At 41.0% G+C, this 16,974-nt stretch overlaps 1 protein-coding gene across 3 annotated transcripts in view; it reads left to right on the top strand.

Moving 5' to 3' along the window:
- Positions 1 to 13,335, top strand: part of mmel1 (membrane metallo-endopeptidase-like 1) — a 77,882-nt gene extending 64,547 nt beyond the window's left edge. For all 3 annotated transcript variants that reach the window (XM_069915302.1, XM_069915301.1, XM_069915300.1), the window contains 6 exons: positions 2,097 to 2,216; positions 2,526 to 2,659; positions 6,213 to 6,278; positions 8,434 to 8,529; positions 9,693 to 9,769; positions 12,537 to 13,335. In XM_069915302.1, coding sequence (XP_069771403.1) covers positions 2,097 to 2,216; positions 2,526 to 2,659; positions 6,213 to 6,278; positions 8,434 to 8,529; positions 9,693 to 9,769; positions 12,537 to 12,636 — 593 coding nt within the window. In that variant the 3' untranslated portion in view covers positions 12,637 to 13,335. The remainder of the gene's footprint in view (positions 1 to 2,096; positions 2,217 to 2,525; positions 2,660 to 6,212; positions 6,279 to 8,433; positions 8,530 to 9,692; positions 9,770 to 12,536) is intronic.
- The last annotated feature ends 3,639 nt before the right edge of the window (positions 13,336 to 16,974 follow it).

Below are 16,974 nucleotides of genomic sequence, written 5' to 3'. Positions count from 1 at the left end.
AAGGGTAACAAATATCTGTTTGAAATCCCTTTTGACCAACAAAAGTAAAATTGTGCACTGTATTTATGCCTTGAAGGTCTGACCTCACACTCAAAACACACGGGGGATTCCTTCTCCACCTTCTCCACCTTCCACCCATGACTCCCTCATCAACTCCTCTCTTCCCACTAATCACCCCCATGGTACCTACCCCTGTAACGGCAACATATGCTATAATTGTGCCTACACCTCCTCCCTCACCACCATTTATGGCCCCAAACAGTTCTCCCAAGTGAATCAACCCTCTGCAGGATCATCCCATTTGGCCTCCTCTACATCGGAGAGACTGGACAAAGACTGGCAAATTGCTTTGTTCAGTACCTTTGTGTTGTCTGTTCCAATAGCAAAGATATCCCAATGGCTACCTATTTCACTTTTCAGTCCCATTTTGATGTTGACATGTCTGTTCATGGTCTCATGCACTGCTAGACTGAGAACACCCGCAAATTGGCAGAATAACACCTCATATTCTGCCTTGACACCCTCCAACCAAATGGCATTAACATTGACCTTGAGTTTCTGTTAGCCCTCCCTGTCTCTCCCTTCACCCTATGCCTCCTTTCCTCTAGCTCAGAGCCAACCCCCCTCCACCAATCATTTCTCAGCTTTTCCTCTCCTGTCCAATCCATATCCAATTATCACTGTTCGTCCTCCCCGCCCGCCCTTCCGTCCTCCACCAGCCTTTTTATTCAGTTGTCTGCCTGCTTTTTGCTCACACCTTGTAGAAAGACCCAGGCCTGAAACATTGGTTATATATCTTTACTTCCTATGGATGCTACATGGCCTGCTGAGCTCCTCCAGCATTTCTATGTTTTTACTACAATCACAACGTTTACGGACTTGCATGTTTCACTCAATTAATCTGAGTTGGATTTATTGAGTCACATTAGATTGGCCATGTCTTCAGACATCCTTCAATCAACTATGTTTCATACAGAGCTGAGTTTGTATCCTGTATCATTAGGTTGGACTCGTATGGGTTCCAACACTATACCATGAGTCCCATTATCCTCACTTTAACCCTTTCATTATTTTAATTAATTCTATGATTCCTTCCCACTTATCACTGATAACAGTGCGTCTTTAACTAGAACTTGAATCCACGAGCTTATTACCTAGAAATGAAAGTCCTTCAAACCAGAGCAGCCAGAAAAACCCCCACGGGGACATGGGGAGAGCATAGAAACTCCTTACAGACAGTGGTGGATTCGAACCTAATTTGCTGGTCCTGTAATTGTGTTGAGCTAACTGCCACTCTAACTGTGCTACCTAAAAGGGCGCATTCCCACACTTTGCCTCTGAACTAAACTGTTAATTATAACATTTTATAATAATATTAGATCATTCATAGAATGATTTGGCCATTGTGCCTCCACTGGCTCTTTGAAAGAGCTTTCCAATTAGTCCCATTCCCTCAATTCATGATCTTAGACATTTAGACATACTTACAGCACCGTAACAGGCCCTTTCAACCCACGAGCCCGTGTCGTCCAATTAACCTACAACCCTTGGTACATTTTGGATCAGTGGGAGAAAACTGGAGTGCCCAGAGGAAACCCACGCAGACACATGGAGAACGTACACACTTCTCACAGACAGCGCGGGATTCGAACCCCAGTCCCGATCACAGGTGCTATAAAAGTGTTGCTCTAACTGCTACACTAACCATGCAGCCCTTGGAGTATTATCCCTTCAAGAATTTCTCTACTATCCATTTGTAAAATGCTTTTGAATCTACTCGCAATGTACTTTCAGGAATAATTATTTCCTGCACAAAAAAATCCCAATCTCTTTGATTCTTCCCAATCTCATTAACTGTTTGCCAATGTCCCTGCCACAGAGAATAGTTTCTCCTCATATACTCCAAAGAAGAATCCAAAATTAGAAACAAACTGAATTAGGTTTTATTTTCACAACTTCGTAACTGTTTATATTTCACTTCCTGTATTTTTTACTTTCTGTCATGTTTCCACTATAAGGCCATAAGATGACTTCTCAAAAACATAAATTACAAGTTTGACAAGTTTATACTGCAGCAGGTTATTTGTTTCTTGCAGTGTTTCCAGCTGGAATTCTGCAGCCGCCATTCTTCAGCAAGCATCAGCTTCAAGCACTGAACTTTGGGGGAATTGGAATGGTGATCGGCCATGAGATTACACATGGATTTGATGACAATGGTAGGCAATGACAATGTGTTGAAAAACATAATTTCCAAGCAAGTCATTGCTTGGTTAAATAACTTCTATTATTTGCATTTAGTTTTCCTGTTGGCAGATTACTTTTTCAATTGCTTTTAGATCTGTGATATTTTTATTCCTCTGCCCAATGCAAGGCTGTAACTTGCATGCAGGATTAGTATTTACAGACAGAGGAACGTCTCCCAGTTTATATTATTGTTTATAAAGAATGGTTGAAGTTCCATTTTAATTAGTCTTTTATAACAGTAACAAAAACACACCCTTTTCATTGTATTTGGTAACTCCTAGGACGTAATTATGACAAGGATGGCAACATGTATGATTGGTGGAGCAATTTCTCAGCCACACATTTCAAAGACCAAACTGGTTGCATGGTGCATCAGTATGGAAATTACACCTGGGATTTAGCTGGAGGACAGAATGTGAGTATTTCATTTTTATTTTGTTAGTAGCAATAAATGTGAAAGAAATGTTGGTCAGCTGAGAGCTAGTCAATGGTTGTGAGTTCTTTTTGTCATTTTGAAGGAAAGTTCTTGTTCTTTTTTTTGTGCTTGTCTTTTAAACCCTAAGATAATTTTCCATTCAAAGCAGTAAAAGTTTTGGGGGCAGATTGGTGGAAGAGGAAGAGGGTAATACCTGCCCTCATCCAATGCTGGGATGAGAACGAGCACTTACTGAGTCAACAGTGGTGATCCTCCAAGAAGGTGATATGAATTGATATTGATCTTTTCCAACCCCTCTCTCTCTGGTTCATCACCTGCAACGTAGTGTCTGAAGATGATATGGGGCACAAAAGTCTCAGTTTGGGTTTTAAAGAGAAGAAATTATTTGTTGAATTGATCTTCATTCTCTGACAGGATCAGTGGTGTATCTAGGTCAAGTGGTGCCCTCGGGCTGCCACTGACATTGGTTCTCTCCCCCCACCCCCATTTTAAAAATCCGCACAAAAACCACCACCACACACACAGGTTGTAACTCTACAAAGTAACGTATTTAGTTAAAATTTTATTCTGAACTTTGAACTACTTTGTTCAGTTTGTTGTTCCATTCAATAAAACATCAATAAGTATTTCTTATTTTTATGTGATGCAATGTCTAAATAAATTAATAATAGCACCCTTCAATTCACATATTATTTATTTGGCAAGATATTAATTGGAAAATCTCCATGGGTGGCCAGGGTGGGCTGTCAGCGGGGCCGTCAGCAGGAAGCTGGGGCGGACTGTTGGTGGGCCAGTTGGCAGGCAGTCAGGTGGGCTGTTGGCGGGGTCGTCTGCAGGAAGCCGGGGCGGGCAGTCAGTGGGGCAGCCGGGGTGGGCTGTTGGGCCAGTTAGTGGGGCAGCTGGGTGGGCTGTTGGTGGGCCAGTCAGTGGGGCAGCCGGGTGGGCTGTGACAGCCCTGACGGCTGCCCAGCCTTCGGCACCTCACACAGCCTTTGGGGCTGCTCATCTATGCCAGTGGCTCAATGCAGGATCAATGGGTAAAATGGCCGTCTTCCTTACCCATTACCCCCACGCAGCTGGAACCACTCAGCATTTCCCTGGTTGGCACTGGCAGAGCGGTTCCAGCTGCGTGAAGGATTATGGGTGAGGAAAACGGCCACTTTTTCCCAATTGATCCTGCATTGAGCACCGCCAGGTGCTGCATGCATGCGAGAGCGGCCCTGAAATGGCCTGATGAGATGTCGGCTGGGCACAGTGCTTCAGGGCGCTCAAGTGAGCCCCAGCAGTGCAGCATTTCATTTTTGGGTTGGAGATTAATTATTGGGCTAGCGACTCGGATATTGGGTGGATAATGCGAGGATAGTGGCGTTCCCCTGCAAGTGGCACCCCTATTTTCTTCCCCACCTGCCATACCCTAGATATGCCTATGGACAGGATGAAAGATAAAAAGTAATCATCTCCAATGGATGCTGTCTTATTGCAATGTATGGCATACTTTGTTCGCCAATTATATAACTTTCCTATCGTTGAAATTCCACATATTTCTTGCACAGCTAATTCATTAGCTGCCCTACTATCTAGATTAGTTTATATGCTATATAGATCATAATTACATCTTAATTTAGCAGATATTTAAAGTGCAGTATAAAACGGGTACCCGAGGTTTAGAATTGTGCATACAACATGGTAACAATCAACAATCAGCTCAAAACGTTTGTAAATAAAAATACTTACACTGGATTTAAAAGAGTTAAAGGAAGGGGGTGATTGATGGAGGGAGGAATATTATTCCACAGTTAGGGGCTGCAATAACGAAGGTGCGATCTCCTCTGAGTTTGTGATTTGAGTGAAGAAAAGCCAAGCGCCCTAAATTGGCCGACCTGATGGGTCTTGAACTGGAGTAGAGAGTTAGAAGATCAGTGATGTAAGAGGGAGCTAGTCCATTAAGGGCTTGTAAACAAACTGGAGAACTTTAAAATCTATTCTTAGCTGTACTGGTAGCCAGTGGAGGGAGGTCAGAATAAGGGTGATATGGTCCCTCTTCTTGGCTCCTGACAAGACCTTGCTGCATCATTCTGAACCAGTAGGAAATGGGATAATGACGACTGACTAATTCCTGTATATAGAGTTATAGTAGTCTAAACGGGAGAAAATGAGGTCATAGATAACTTTCACAAAGTCTTTCAGTAACAGGAAAGACTAGTTTTACTACTGCATTGACTTGTTTGTCAAACTTGAAGGTGGAATCGAATATCACACCAAGGGATTTGACATGTGGTTTAATTAGGGTTGATAAGTTACTAAGGGTATTGGAGATAATTTTGCTGGATTGTGGAGGGAGGAATAGGATGATCTCAAATTTGCCTTGGTTTAGCTGCAGGAAGTTTTGAGCCATCCAGCACTTTATGTCCTCCAGACAGTCATTGAGGCTGGTTATCTTTGCTTGGGCTTCAAGGGGAGATAGAGCTAAGTATCATCAGTGTAACTGTGGAAGGAGATGCTTTGTTTTTGGATGATATGGCCGAGGGGAAGCATGTATCAGGGAAGAGAATGAGGCCCAGAATAAACCCTTGTGGGACTCTGCAGAAAGAGTAGCAGAAGAGGATGAAAATTTGCCCATGTTGACTGAGAAAGTCCTATCACTAAGATAAGATTTAAATATAACTCAACTGAAGGCCTGCAGATTCTAATGTTATTTTTTTAAGTTTAATATGCCCATTATGGCATGAAAATATAATATAACTAAATGCTGGGGACTGAATCCATTAGGTAATGTCATTGTGGGAACCACTACAATAAGGAATGGAATGGTTCAAGCTGAAGATCCTTCTCAGAACAATGAGTGATGAACAATGAGGGATATAAAGAAATGAAAGCCTCACGTTGGGCAGATAGTAAGAATCAATTTCCTTTATCTGAAAACTCAGTGATAAGCGGTAAAGATTTATGTTAATAGTTAGGATTAAGAGAGTTCAAGGAAAAAAAAATCTGAAGCCTCTTGCCTAAAAGTCACCTGAATGAAAGTCCCTTAAGGCCAATGGATCGAGAGTTGGAGACTGGTATTAAGCTTAAATCCATTTTAACCAGCATGTCCACAATGTGTGAAATGATTGCTTTCAATGGTTCTGTCAACAGAAGTGCCAACATTACCAGCTTTTACCAAAGTTTGAAAAAAGCAGATTAGAAATGACTGCCCCGAGGATTGGACAGAGTTTGTTGTGTACAGATTAGACTCCTATGTTGGTCAATTTAATGAAGACAGTTAATGGCTCCATTGGAAATGGAAATGTGACAGGTCTTGTTCTCTAATACTGACATCAGTCACTTTTTGCCTTACAACTCTCACTCCTTTTGATCATAAATCTCTTCCTCATCAGTTTTCTGATCCAGGAATGATGCTGTGCATCTCTCAGACAATAAAACTGAGAATGGAATTAGAATTAATATACTTTTTATCCTCCTCACTGCCACCTGTGCTGCACTCTTCCCTGTCTATAGTCTATATTTCATTCTGACAATTCTTTTGACACAGGTAAGTGGGATCAGCACTCTGGGTGAAAATATTGCTGACAATGGAGGCGTCAGACAGGCATACAAGGTAAGGCACTGATATTCAGTAACTTGTTTCAAACTCACAAGCAAGCATCATTCTACAGATAAAACATATCTAAGGGAACGTTCCATAATAGTGCAAACTGTAGGTAGAAACACTATAGGTTATGTATCTGTGGTAAGCCACACCCATTGGCTAATTGTACCTGTGGGTCCACCCACAGACCCTTGAATAAAGATGACTGTTCCACAGCTCCCTCCCCAGCACAGGACAGTCAACCAGCATGGACATGTCTCCATTCTATTGTGAATTATGCCTGTTAGTTTTGCATAATTTCCAGTCTTTTGGAGTGATTGATGGAGCAGTAAAATTCACAATAAATTTTGAGAATGGAGCAGATTCTGAAGCCGGAGAAGCTGGAAATTAACCCTCAATCGCCTGAGGCCTCCCACCAACTTCCAACTCTGGCTGTGCTGCTTCGAAGCTTTCCTGCAGCCATCGATCAGTCAGAGAACGACAAACTACAAGTACTGCACTCCCGGGTTGGGCCCCTGGTGTACTCGATGATCAGGGACGCCGCGACGCATCTGGAGGCGAAGAACATCTCGAAAGGCCAGTACCTGAGAAAAGTAAATGAAGTCTACACAAGACACCTCTTGGTGACCCTAAAACAGCAACCCGTGGAATCAAGCGCCGAGTATCTCCAGGCCTTGCGAACCCTTGGAAGGGCCTGCAAATGCAAGGCCATGACGGGCACAGAGAACACGGAGGACCTGATTAGAGTCGCCTATGTCCCAAGCATCTGGTCCAATTACATCCATCAGAGATTGTTACTCTGACACAACTGCAAATGTAATCCTGTAAGGTAGTGGCTCTCAGCCTTTTTCAGTCTAAGCCCACATGGCTTCTGGCCTAACATGCCAGGGCCCACTAGTGGCAATAAATGAGCAATATTTTCAAGGCAGGAAATCAACCCTCAAAGGCAGCTCTATAAGAAACACATCTTTGTCTAATTTAAAGTTTTTTTTAATTGACATATTTAAAGTGCCACATGGATACATACAATTGCCATGGCCCACTGGTTGAGAAATACTGCTAAGGTGCCATTTTACAACAATTATTGATTTTTTAAATTAATTTTGTTAAGAACATGATTTGAGTTTGCTACATTGGTCAGTCTTTCACATTAATATTTCAGGATTAGGTGCAATTAGTAATCCCTAAATATTCTTGAGAAGGGGTTGTGAGCTATCTTGAACCACTCCACTCTTCCTGGTGAAGTTATTCTCATGATGGATTTGCAAAGGGAGTTCCAGGATTATCTCCAGAGACATTCTACCCACATCAGTGACAGTGATCTCCCAGTGGCCAACCACTTCAATTCTGCATCCCACTTCCATGTTCACATGTCTGTCCTTCAACTCGTACTAGTCCACCAAGACCACCTGTAAATTGCAGGAATAACAGTTGATTTTCTATCTGGGCAATTTCTAATGACATTAACATGGACTTTGGTTTCTGCTAACCTCGCTGTTCTCCCTCCCCTTTCCCTCTGTCTCCTTTCCTCCAGCTCTCCATCCCCTTCCCTCTCCATTCACAGAGCCACCCCCCCCCCCCGCTTGCTGCTGTACCCTCCCTCCCTTATCCACCTATTACCTCCAGCCTCCCTTTTGTCCCTCTACCCTACCATTTTGTTCAGGTTCCTGCCAACATTTTTTCATACCTTGATAAAGGCCACAAGCCCGAAACGTCAGATATGTATTTTTATTTTTGATATATAAAGGACACTGCTTGATTTGCTGAGTGTTTCCAGCATTGTGGGTTGTTTTTTTTTAAACTTCAACCATGGTGTCTGCAGACTTTCATGTTTTACTTACAATATATTGCTGGCTGTGTTTTCTATATAGTTTGGAATGGAATATGCTTCTCGTACCCTAGTCCTTCATGATGGTAGAAACATGGGCAAATAACTGCATTGCATTTTGTATTTTACACACAATGACAGTCAACTGTGAAGCAAGATGGGACTTGTGGCTCTGCTAGATGAGTTACATAAATGCAAGCCTTATTAAAAATATGTTGACCGTGATGATCTTGTGACTGTAAGGGAGGGCTAATGATCATTGTTGTTTCCACTCATAACCTTGTCGTGTCAATTTGGATGGATTGTCTTCATGTGCTTTCACTGTGTCTTTTCCAGGCCTATTTGAAATGGGTGAAACTAGAAGGAGAAGAAATAAAATTACCTGGCTTGAATTTGACACACAAACAACTTTTTTTCCTTAACTTTGCGCAGGTAAAATGAAGTCATTCTGTTTGAAAGGACAAGAGAGAAAAGTGTTGCAACTTTATTAATGAGTCCAGTAGAATGAAGAGAGTTTTGAATTGGGTATGACTGGATTATGTAGTTGAGTGGAGAATGTTACAAGTTTTGGGCATCTTACCAAATCCATGATGTTGTCTACAATTCAATAATGTTGGACTTTTTTTTTAAACCAAGTACTCAACTTTTGTCAATCAGTTTTAGATGGTCTCATCCTTCCTGTCTGGACCTGGGATGCAAATGCATATCTGAACCGATTTTATTTCTACAGAAACAGATGATTTCAAATACTGAACCGATATTTCATCCTGCTGTCCAGCTGAGCCCCAGTCAGGGGCAATGAATCACAGCTGGTTGTTCATGACATAGGGCTAAGAATTGGGCGTCCCTACTTGGAATATAAGCAGATCCAACACAGAAAATATATATACTTGTATAATTGTATACAATGTATTACTCAATTTCACCCCCGGTCCAAATATCACATTTTTATATGACCTTATAAAGGTCGACCCCCTCCCACCCACTTTTTCACCCCCATCCGAGCTCCCGATGCCCCAACCACAAACACTCCCCTCAGAAGCACACCCATCCAAGCTGTCAATGCCTGAGGCTGTCCACCCTTCCGAGCTCCCAAGGCCCCAACTGCAGATCCTTGCCCTGACTCCACCCCCCTACCCCCGGAGTTCCTGACACCCAGACCATGGACCCATCACCCTGGCCGCCCACCTTCCCTCCAGAGCTCTTGACACCCCAGTGGCAGACCCTCGCCCTGACTGCCTGCCCATCCAAGTTCTTGACACCCCGAATGTGATCTTGCCACCCAGTCCCAGCCATCCAAGCTCCCAACACCTTGAACAATGCAGGTTGTTAACGTGGTCAAAAACCTGTGTAAAAGTCGACCCCTCCCAAATTTGACCCAAAAGAATTAATCCAAAATATTTGAAATTTACACAAGTATGTACAGTAAATATCCAAGAGTGTCAGATGACTGAGCATTATCAGCATAATTCTTAGTTGATTTAAATATGTTTGAAGTATCTTTACACTCACTTGCCTCATCCATTTAATTCTGTACTTGTGTATACAAATTGCTGTCTTATTTTTATGAATTGTTTAACCTCTATGTTCTCCAGGTATGGTGTGGGTTATATAGGCCGGAGTATGCCAGTCAAGCAATTAAAACTGATGTTCACACCCCACTGAAATTCAGGTAGGTCACTTCCATGTCGGAGGGTGACTGTGTGTTGTGGAACTTAACTATTTTCTTATCTAGTTTTTACTTCAGATCCCCAAAGGTACCACAGTCTGCTGTCTGTGTGCACCACCTTACCGGGTGGTAATATTTTTGTAATATTTTAGTACATTTATTATCTGACTCCGGGAAGGAGAATATTATTTGTTTTCTTTCACCTTAAATCAGCAAGTAATGAAATGATATTTCTCTTCATTATTGCCTTTATGCTGTGCCTGTTAGAGCTCAAATTGTTGAATTAGATGTCAGCAGTGAGTTATATAGATACTGTACCCAAGTATGTTTTTTTAATTTACAACACAGTAGAAGCTGACTCCAGATATTTAATACTTTTGACCCAAATTAACCTACAGTATCATAAGTTTTGGAGGGTGGGAGGAAACTGGAGCACCTAGAGTAAACCCAGAGAGACACTAGGAGAATGTACGAATTCCTCTCAAACAACACCAGATTCAACCCTGGATTGCTGGTACTGTAATACTGTCGCACTAACTCAAGGCATAGAAAAAGACTTCAGTCTTATGTTGAATTGACAATAAGCAGATACTCAATGAAATGGAATATTAACCACATCCTGCCAGGATTTTTTCCCTAATCTGAATGAAGGCAAGCACTGAAGGTACAATGAAAGAGAAACAATTAAATGCCATTAGAAATGAGATTATGGTCCCTGAAATATTGTGGAAATAACAGAATAGACATTGGGAAGTCAAGTTTAAAGTTTATTATGACATATACCCAAATATAGTGAAAGGGTTATTTCATAAGGAATCTAGCAAGCCAATTCTTATGTACAAGAATTCTTATTCTTATGTGCCTCCATTGCATCAAAAAGAAAAAAAAAGAGCTGGAAATTTGAAATTCAGAAAATGCTGGAGACATTCCACAAGTCATGCAAGATCTGTGGAGAGAGAAAGAGATAATGAAGAGAGGAAAAACAGTTAACTTTGTTTATGTCTTCACAGATGTTGCCTGACCAGCTGAACATCCTCACCATTTTCAGTTTTACTACCTTTGTATTGGTTTTGCAATCTTGGTTCACTTCTAATCAGAAACTTATAGGTTTAAGTTCCTCAGGTGAGCTGAGTCACATTAACACTCCTTGGCAGTACATAGGTTTTGTTGCACCATCTACTTCCATTATTTCAAAGAATTGCAGGAAGTTCTCTCCAATGTCCTGGCAAATATTTACTCCTGAGCCAGCATCACGAAAGCAGAGTGTCTCACTGCATAATAAACAGGAGGTCTTCTACTGAAATCCACTTGAAATTACTACCAGATAAATCTGTTGCTGGTATTGTCCCATGTGGAGGCAGAAATGGAACTTAGGGTGTCCATCAGCACAGTACCATCTTCCATAGATTTTACAAGCTCTTACCCTGAGAAACCTAATAAAACTGCAGATGTTGGGAATGTAAAACAAAAACAGAAAATGTTGGAAATAGTGAGCCGGTCAGGTCACATCTGTGACTGCATCTCAGGTTGGGAAGTCTGACCACTGAGTATGCAAGAGGTAAGGCCTGCCTCAAGTATATAAAATGTGAAACGAGCTGCAAGTAGAAAGATATTTACGTTGTATGCCAACAAATTGGTTTAAAGCAAAAAAAAAGTTAACTGGTAGGGGAGCTGTAGACACTCAGCTGGTCAAGAAACATTTGTTGAGGCAAAGGGAAACCCTGTAGCAGGGCTGCCTCACTGCTGCATTTCGATAATATTTTGTATTTTTCTCCAGATTCCAGCATCTGCAGTCTCCTGTGTCTCTTAGTTTCTGTAAATGTTTTATTTTTTTTAATGAATCATTCATGTGTTTTTACTCCTTCGCTTAATTTTTATTTTTTAACTTTAAGTTTTATTTTACAGCAGGGATCCAAGGTAATTCTGAATGTTAATGAATGTCAAATCAATAATTATGAAAGCTTTGATAAACAGTGATCTGAGCAGGGCATTACTTGGTGTTCAGGATACCCTGTGAGAAATTGTATGTCCATCATAGGCTGACAGTGGTCAAGGGGCAGTGGGTGAAATACAGTAGTTATCTGGGACATGGCAAAAAGAAAATCACAGCATGGTGTGCAGAGAAACCTTCTTACCTGAATTGGAAAAAAATTAGGTTGCAAGAAGGAAAATGGGACGTTCATTCCTGAAGGGGTTAAATTTAAGAGCAAGGAGGTTCTGCTGCAACTGTTGGGTGAGGCCCCACCTAGAATACAATTTGCATTTCTGGTTTCCTAACTTGAGAAAGGGTATACTGGCTTTGGAGACGGTTCACCAGGCTGATTTTGGAAATGTAGGGGTTATCTGATGAGACATTGACTAGTCTCATTGAGGTTTAGAAACAAGGAGGGATTTTATAGAGATATAAAATTATGAAAGGAATAGATAAAATAGCAGGGAGATTGTTCCCACTTCTGGTGAGAGTAAAACTGGGGAGCATAGTCTCACAATTCAAGGGAGTACATTTAAAACAGATAGGAGTAACAGCCCAAGAAAGAGTTGAGGCTGCCTCATTGAATGCATTAAAGATCCAGATTAATATATTTTGAAGAATAGGGGAATTAAAGATTATGGGAGTAGACGGGTAACTGGAGTTATGTTAATGATCTTATTGATGGCAGAGCAGGCTCAACGGGCCAGATAGCTGACACCTGCTCCTATTTCTGGTATCCTGAGGACATAAAAGGAGCCTATCAATGCAGTTTTATTCTTTCTTTCCCCTTCTCTGCAGAGTCATAGGTTCCCTTCAAAACTTTGAAGCTTTTGCAGAGGCGTTCCAGTGTTCAAGAGGCAATGTAATGCACCCAGTCAAGAAGTGTCGTGTATGGTAACCAAAGACCAACAACATTGTTAGCTTAGACTAAGGAATCCTTTCAATTTGGAAATCATGAACACTAAAGGTGGCTGATGCCAATCGATGTGCCTAATAACCTTCGAATTAGTCACTGCCAAGACTATTGCTCTTGTTCACTTGTTGTTTTGAGCATGCACAAACAGAGGGACTGATGTTGGTTGTAGGCAGGTTAAGGAAATGCTTCAAACACTGACTGTTTAGTACCTTAACATGACTGCTACTTGTTATTTACATTCAGTATTAACACTCGGGTGCTTTAGCCTGCATAGATTTCTCTATTCAAATGAAACCATATGGTCCAGGAGTCTATGCAATTTGTGATATGGTTTAAGAAGAAAGGAACAGTTTTGCAGAAGGAACATTAAGATTATTGGGGCTACTGTTACACACTTGTAGAGTCTGTCTCACGTGCAATGTTCAATGAATTTTAAAATTTCTGCATGCCAAGGCTATATAATGTGCATCCCAGTTGCTTATGCCTGTTTCAACTTCTATTTCCCAATAATGCTCAGAGCTCAGGTGTATTGTGTGAAACAATTTGACATATTTTGTGATATTTCTTTAGAAAACGTTTCCCAGTGCTGCTATATAAACCTTTAAAAAGTTGTATTTGAAGAACTTTTTTTGATAGCATCAGGTTCAATGTGCTTAGTCTAAGTATAAAATCTTTTACACCCTGCACCTTATTTTTAATATTATTAATCATATATCAATTATTTATACTACATTGTTTATATGCAGAAAATCATTTGAGAAATTATCTTTTAATCTTGGTGAGTTGTGTTTGAATTTAATATATACTCCTGTTCTGTCAGTATTTCCAAATAAATTGCTCATAACTATTTACATATGGTTGTTATTTTCATATGAAGAATTAAAACAGTTTAAAATGTGTTCCTGATATCTTCTCCTACTGGATTACTGGATAATCACAAGCAAGGAGCTTGACCCTCTGGATTCTCAGGTAATCATGGGTGGTGATGGGATTGAAGGGGCCAAGGAAAGTATGAGATGGACCTTAGTGATGTCCCAAGATGGAACTCCTTTTCAGGCCGTGGCTGTTCCCCGAAGTGCCAACTCTTGTCACCCTAAGATAATATGGCCTAATTTTCCACGTCTCCAAAGGGAGAGTTAAATCATTTTATGGGTATCTGATATGAACTAACTCCTGATTGAATTTCCAGAATGAAATGAGCCTGACTGATTTGTGTGCCCATCTTTATTTAATGCATTAAGAACATAAGAGAGGGGAGCAGGAGTAGGCTATCTAGCCGTTCAAGCCTGCTCTGCCATTCAGTAAGATCATGGAGCACATTCCAATTATCAACCACTCTCTATGTAAAATAAATGTGCCCTCAGATCCCTATTAAAATTCTTTCCTCTCATCTTAAACCTATGCTGTCTTAAATTTGAAATGATTCCCAGTGGCTAGTTTGCACTTGTATGCCTCATTGGGAGCGTCAAATGAAATAGACGAGATTGAAGAAGGTGCAAGTGAATGTCTTCCTCTCACCTGGAAGAGACATTTAACATTGGTTTGTGATGACCATGGGTTCAGAAGTGACTATCTTACAGATTTTCTGTCCGATTGCATGTTATTCTTTAATTATTTTGTTTAGATATTAAACAGTAGATTTTTTCCCAGTGAATCTGAAGGGAGTGCAGGGAATATTGGAAAAAGGTCTGGGTGAGTTTCAGGAACCAGGTGTTGGGCCATCTGGATTTCCAAATAATCAGATAGTGGATTATTGGAATTCAATAATGGTTGAAATGTGGCTTAAACCCACAACCCTTATCTAGACCAGTTACTTCACTCATTCAGGGGAGAGTTTTGCTGTCCTCACATAATAAATCTTTCCGAACCATTCCAAGATGCCCACTTTACCTTTTCTGACAATGAGCAAACCTTCACTTTGCATGACTTCACCAGAGAAATTTCCCAAGATTCCATCTTTATTTGCCTGTGGAGAAAAACTCATGTTTGTTATTCAGAATCTCATGAGAAGTTAGAAGCGCTGAGGACAAACACATCCAGTTACTTATTATTTTACTCAGAAATTGTAACATGATGAAGAGTGGGTTAATTTCATCTGGTGAAGGAGGTGAGGAAAATAAGGTCTTTGTTTAAAAATACATCAGGGTTATTTGTGTTGAAATCTAGAAGCACATTTTCACACAGAATAGTGGGCACCTGTAAATCTATCTGAGAAAATGTACTTTTCATGGTTTTATTGTGTCAACAGCAGGGAAATAGAGTTGAGATACAGAATGCATCTTCAACCACGCTGTCTGCAGATCTTTGTGTTTTACCTTTGAGATACAGAATGGCCTGATCTAACCAGTGAAAATTTCTTTGAGGTGCCTCCTCCTTGAAATCCCATGAAGTGAAAATTCACATATGTCTTGTAGTTGGTTGTTAAATAATGCACAGACTTTTAAATTGAAATACTGTACCATCGCCAAAACCCTTGCAATCATTTACAGTGAGGGCTCCCTCTGCTGGCCACACAGCTGAACACACTGCAATGATTTAGTGTTTGGGTTTAAATATTAAGACATCCTAAGGAGCTCATCCTAAATGCAAGGTCAAATCATACAGGGAAATGTCAAAAGTATCTTACAAGAATACAGCAACATGCATAACACTGACGTAGATCTTGGCAGTCTTGTGATCTAAATGTTCACAAATGAAAACAAAAGTCTACAGACGCTCTGATTGTAGTAAAAACACACAAATGCTGGAGGAATTCAGCCAGTCTTTCAGCATCCAAAAGAAACAAAGATATATTGCTGATGGTTCAGGTCTGAACTCTTCTTCAAAGGCTTATCTATAATGTTCATCCCTTGTGGAGATTTCACAAACAGGGACTGGAAGCCACAGATTGGACGTGTGCTCACCTGGGTAGCAACTTGCATAGAACAGTACAGCACAGTACAGGCCCTTCGACCCTCGATGTTGTGCCAACCTATATATTCCTACCAAAAAAATACTAAACCCTCCCTACCTCGTAACCCTCTATTTTTCTTTTATCCATGTGCCTGTCGAAGAGTCTCTTAAATGTCTCTAATGTTTCAGCCTCCACTGCCACCCCTGACAAGGCATTCCAGGTACCCATCTCTGTGTAAAAATACTGACCCTGATGTCTCCTGAAATATTCCTCTGGTGTTTGCTAACTCCTGCCCTGGGGAAAAGACACTTGCGATCTACCTTATCTATGCCCGTCAGAATTTTGCAGACCTCTGTTTAGCCATTCATCCTTCTTTGCTCCAAAGAGAAGAGTCCCAGCTCTGCTTTGCCTCACTTTCAACATTCTTTTTTAATATTTTATTTTTATTATTAAATCATGAGAACACATCAGCATATCAATATCTTTCAGCAATCTGTGTACATATGATGTTTCTCCCCCTCCCATTCCCACCCCCCTCCCCCACCCCTTTAGACAGAGGAGGAGAAGTAGAGGTAACAAGTGAGAAGGAAGGAAAGAGAGGCTGGATGTAGCATCAGGGCTACATATCCATAGAAACTTGTGTAGCAACTTGATTCATCTGTTAGTGAATCTCTCTTTTTTGTCAAGGTGTGACTACAGTCGTGCTCCTGTGTACTTCAGATATGGCTGCCATATTTTAACAAAGGTGCTGTGTCAGTTTCTAAGATTATATGTAATTTTCTTCCATGGAAATACAGCTATGCATCTTGGTAATCCATTTGCTGATATGAAAAGGGGAGTCGGACTTCCAGGTCATCACTATGCATTTTTTGGCTATGGCCAAAGAAATAAATATGAATTGAATTTGAAATTTAGTTGATTTGTAGCTTATGTCCATGAGGTTCCCTCGTAGATACAACGTTTGGCCCAGTGGGAAGGTTACCTTCATTATTCTATTTAGTATTTTGGCCAAATCCTGCCAAAATGGGGCTACCTTTGTGCAGGACCAGGTTGCATGAACGGATGTTCCCTGTTCCACTCCACGCCAAAAGCATGTTTCTGGCACCTCTGGTTTTGCCTTGTAGATTTTTGTGGTGTGAGGTAGAGCTGGTGCAGAAAGCTGTATTGGACCAGTCTGTATCTAGAGTTGATAACTGTCTTTACACCAGCCTGACCAACATCTTTCACCAATTGTGATGCCCAGGACTGACTCCCATATTTATTTTGATTTGTGTAGCCCCATTTGGGACTTTCACCTTGGAGTACCAAGTATATTCTTGATATAAATTTGGGTTTGCTTCCCAGTTGAATTAACCCTTCAACCTCACTAGGTGTAGGTGGGGGTCATTGTAGGGCCCCACCTATCCCTTAGGACAAATCGTATTTGC

This window comes from Narcine bancroftii, chromosome 2 (genome assembly GCF_036971445.1).
Source record: "Narcine bancroftii isolate sNarBan1 chromosome 2, sNarBan1.hap1, whole genome shotgun sequence".
Taxonomy (NCBI): domain Eukaryota; kingdom Metazoa; phylum Chordata; class Chondrichthyes; order Torpediniformes; family Narcinidae; genus Narcine; species Narcine bancroftii.
The sequence above is the reverse complement of the archived record's forward strand: the minus strand, read 5'-3'. Positions and strand labels throughout refer to the sequence as shown.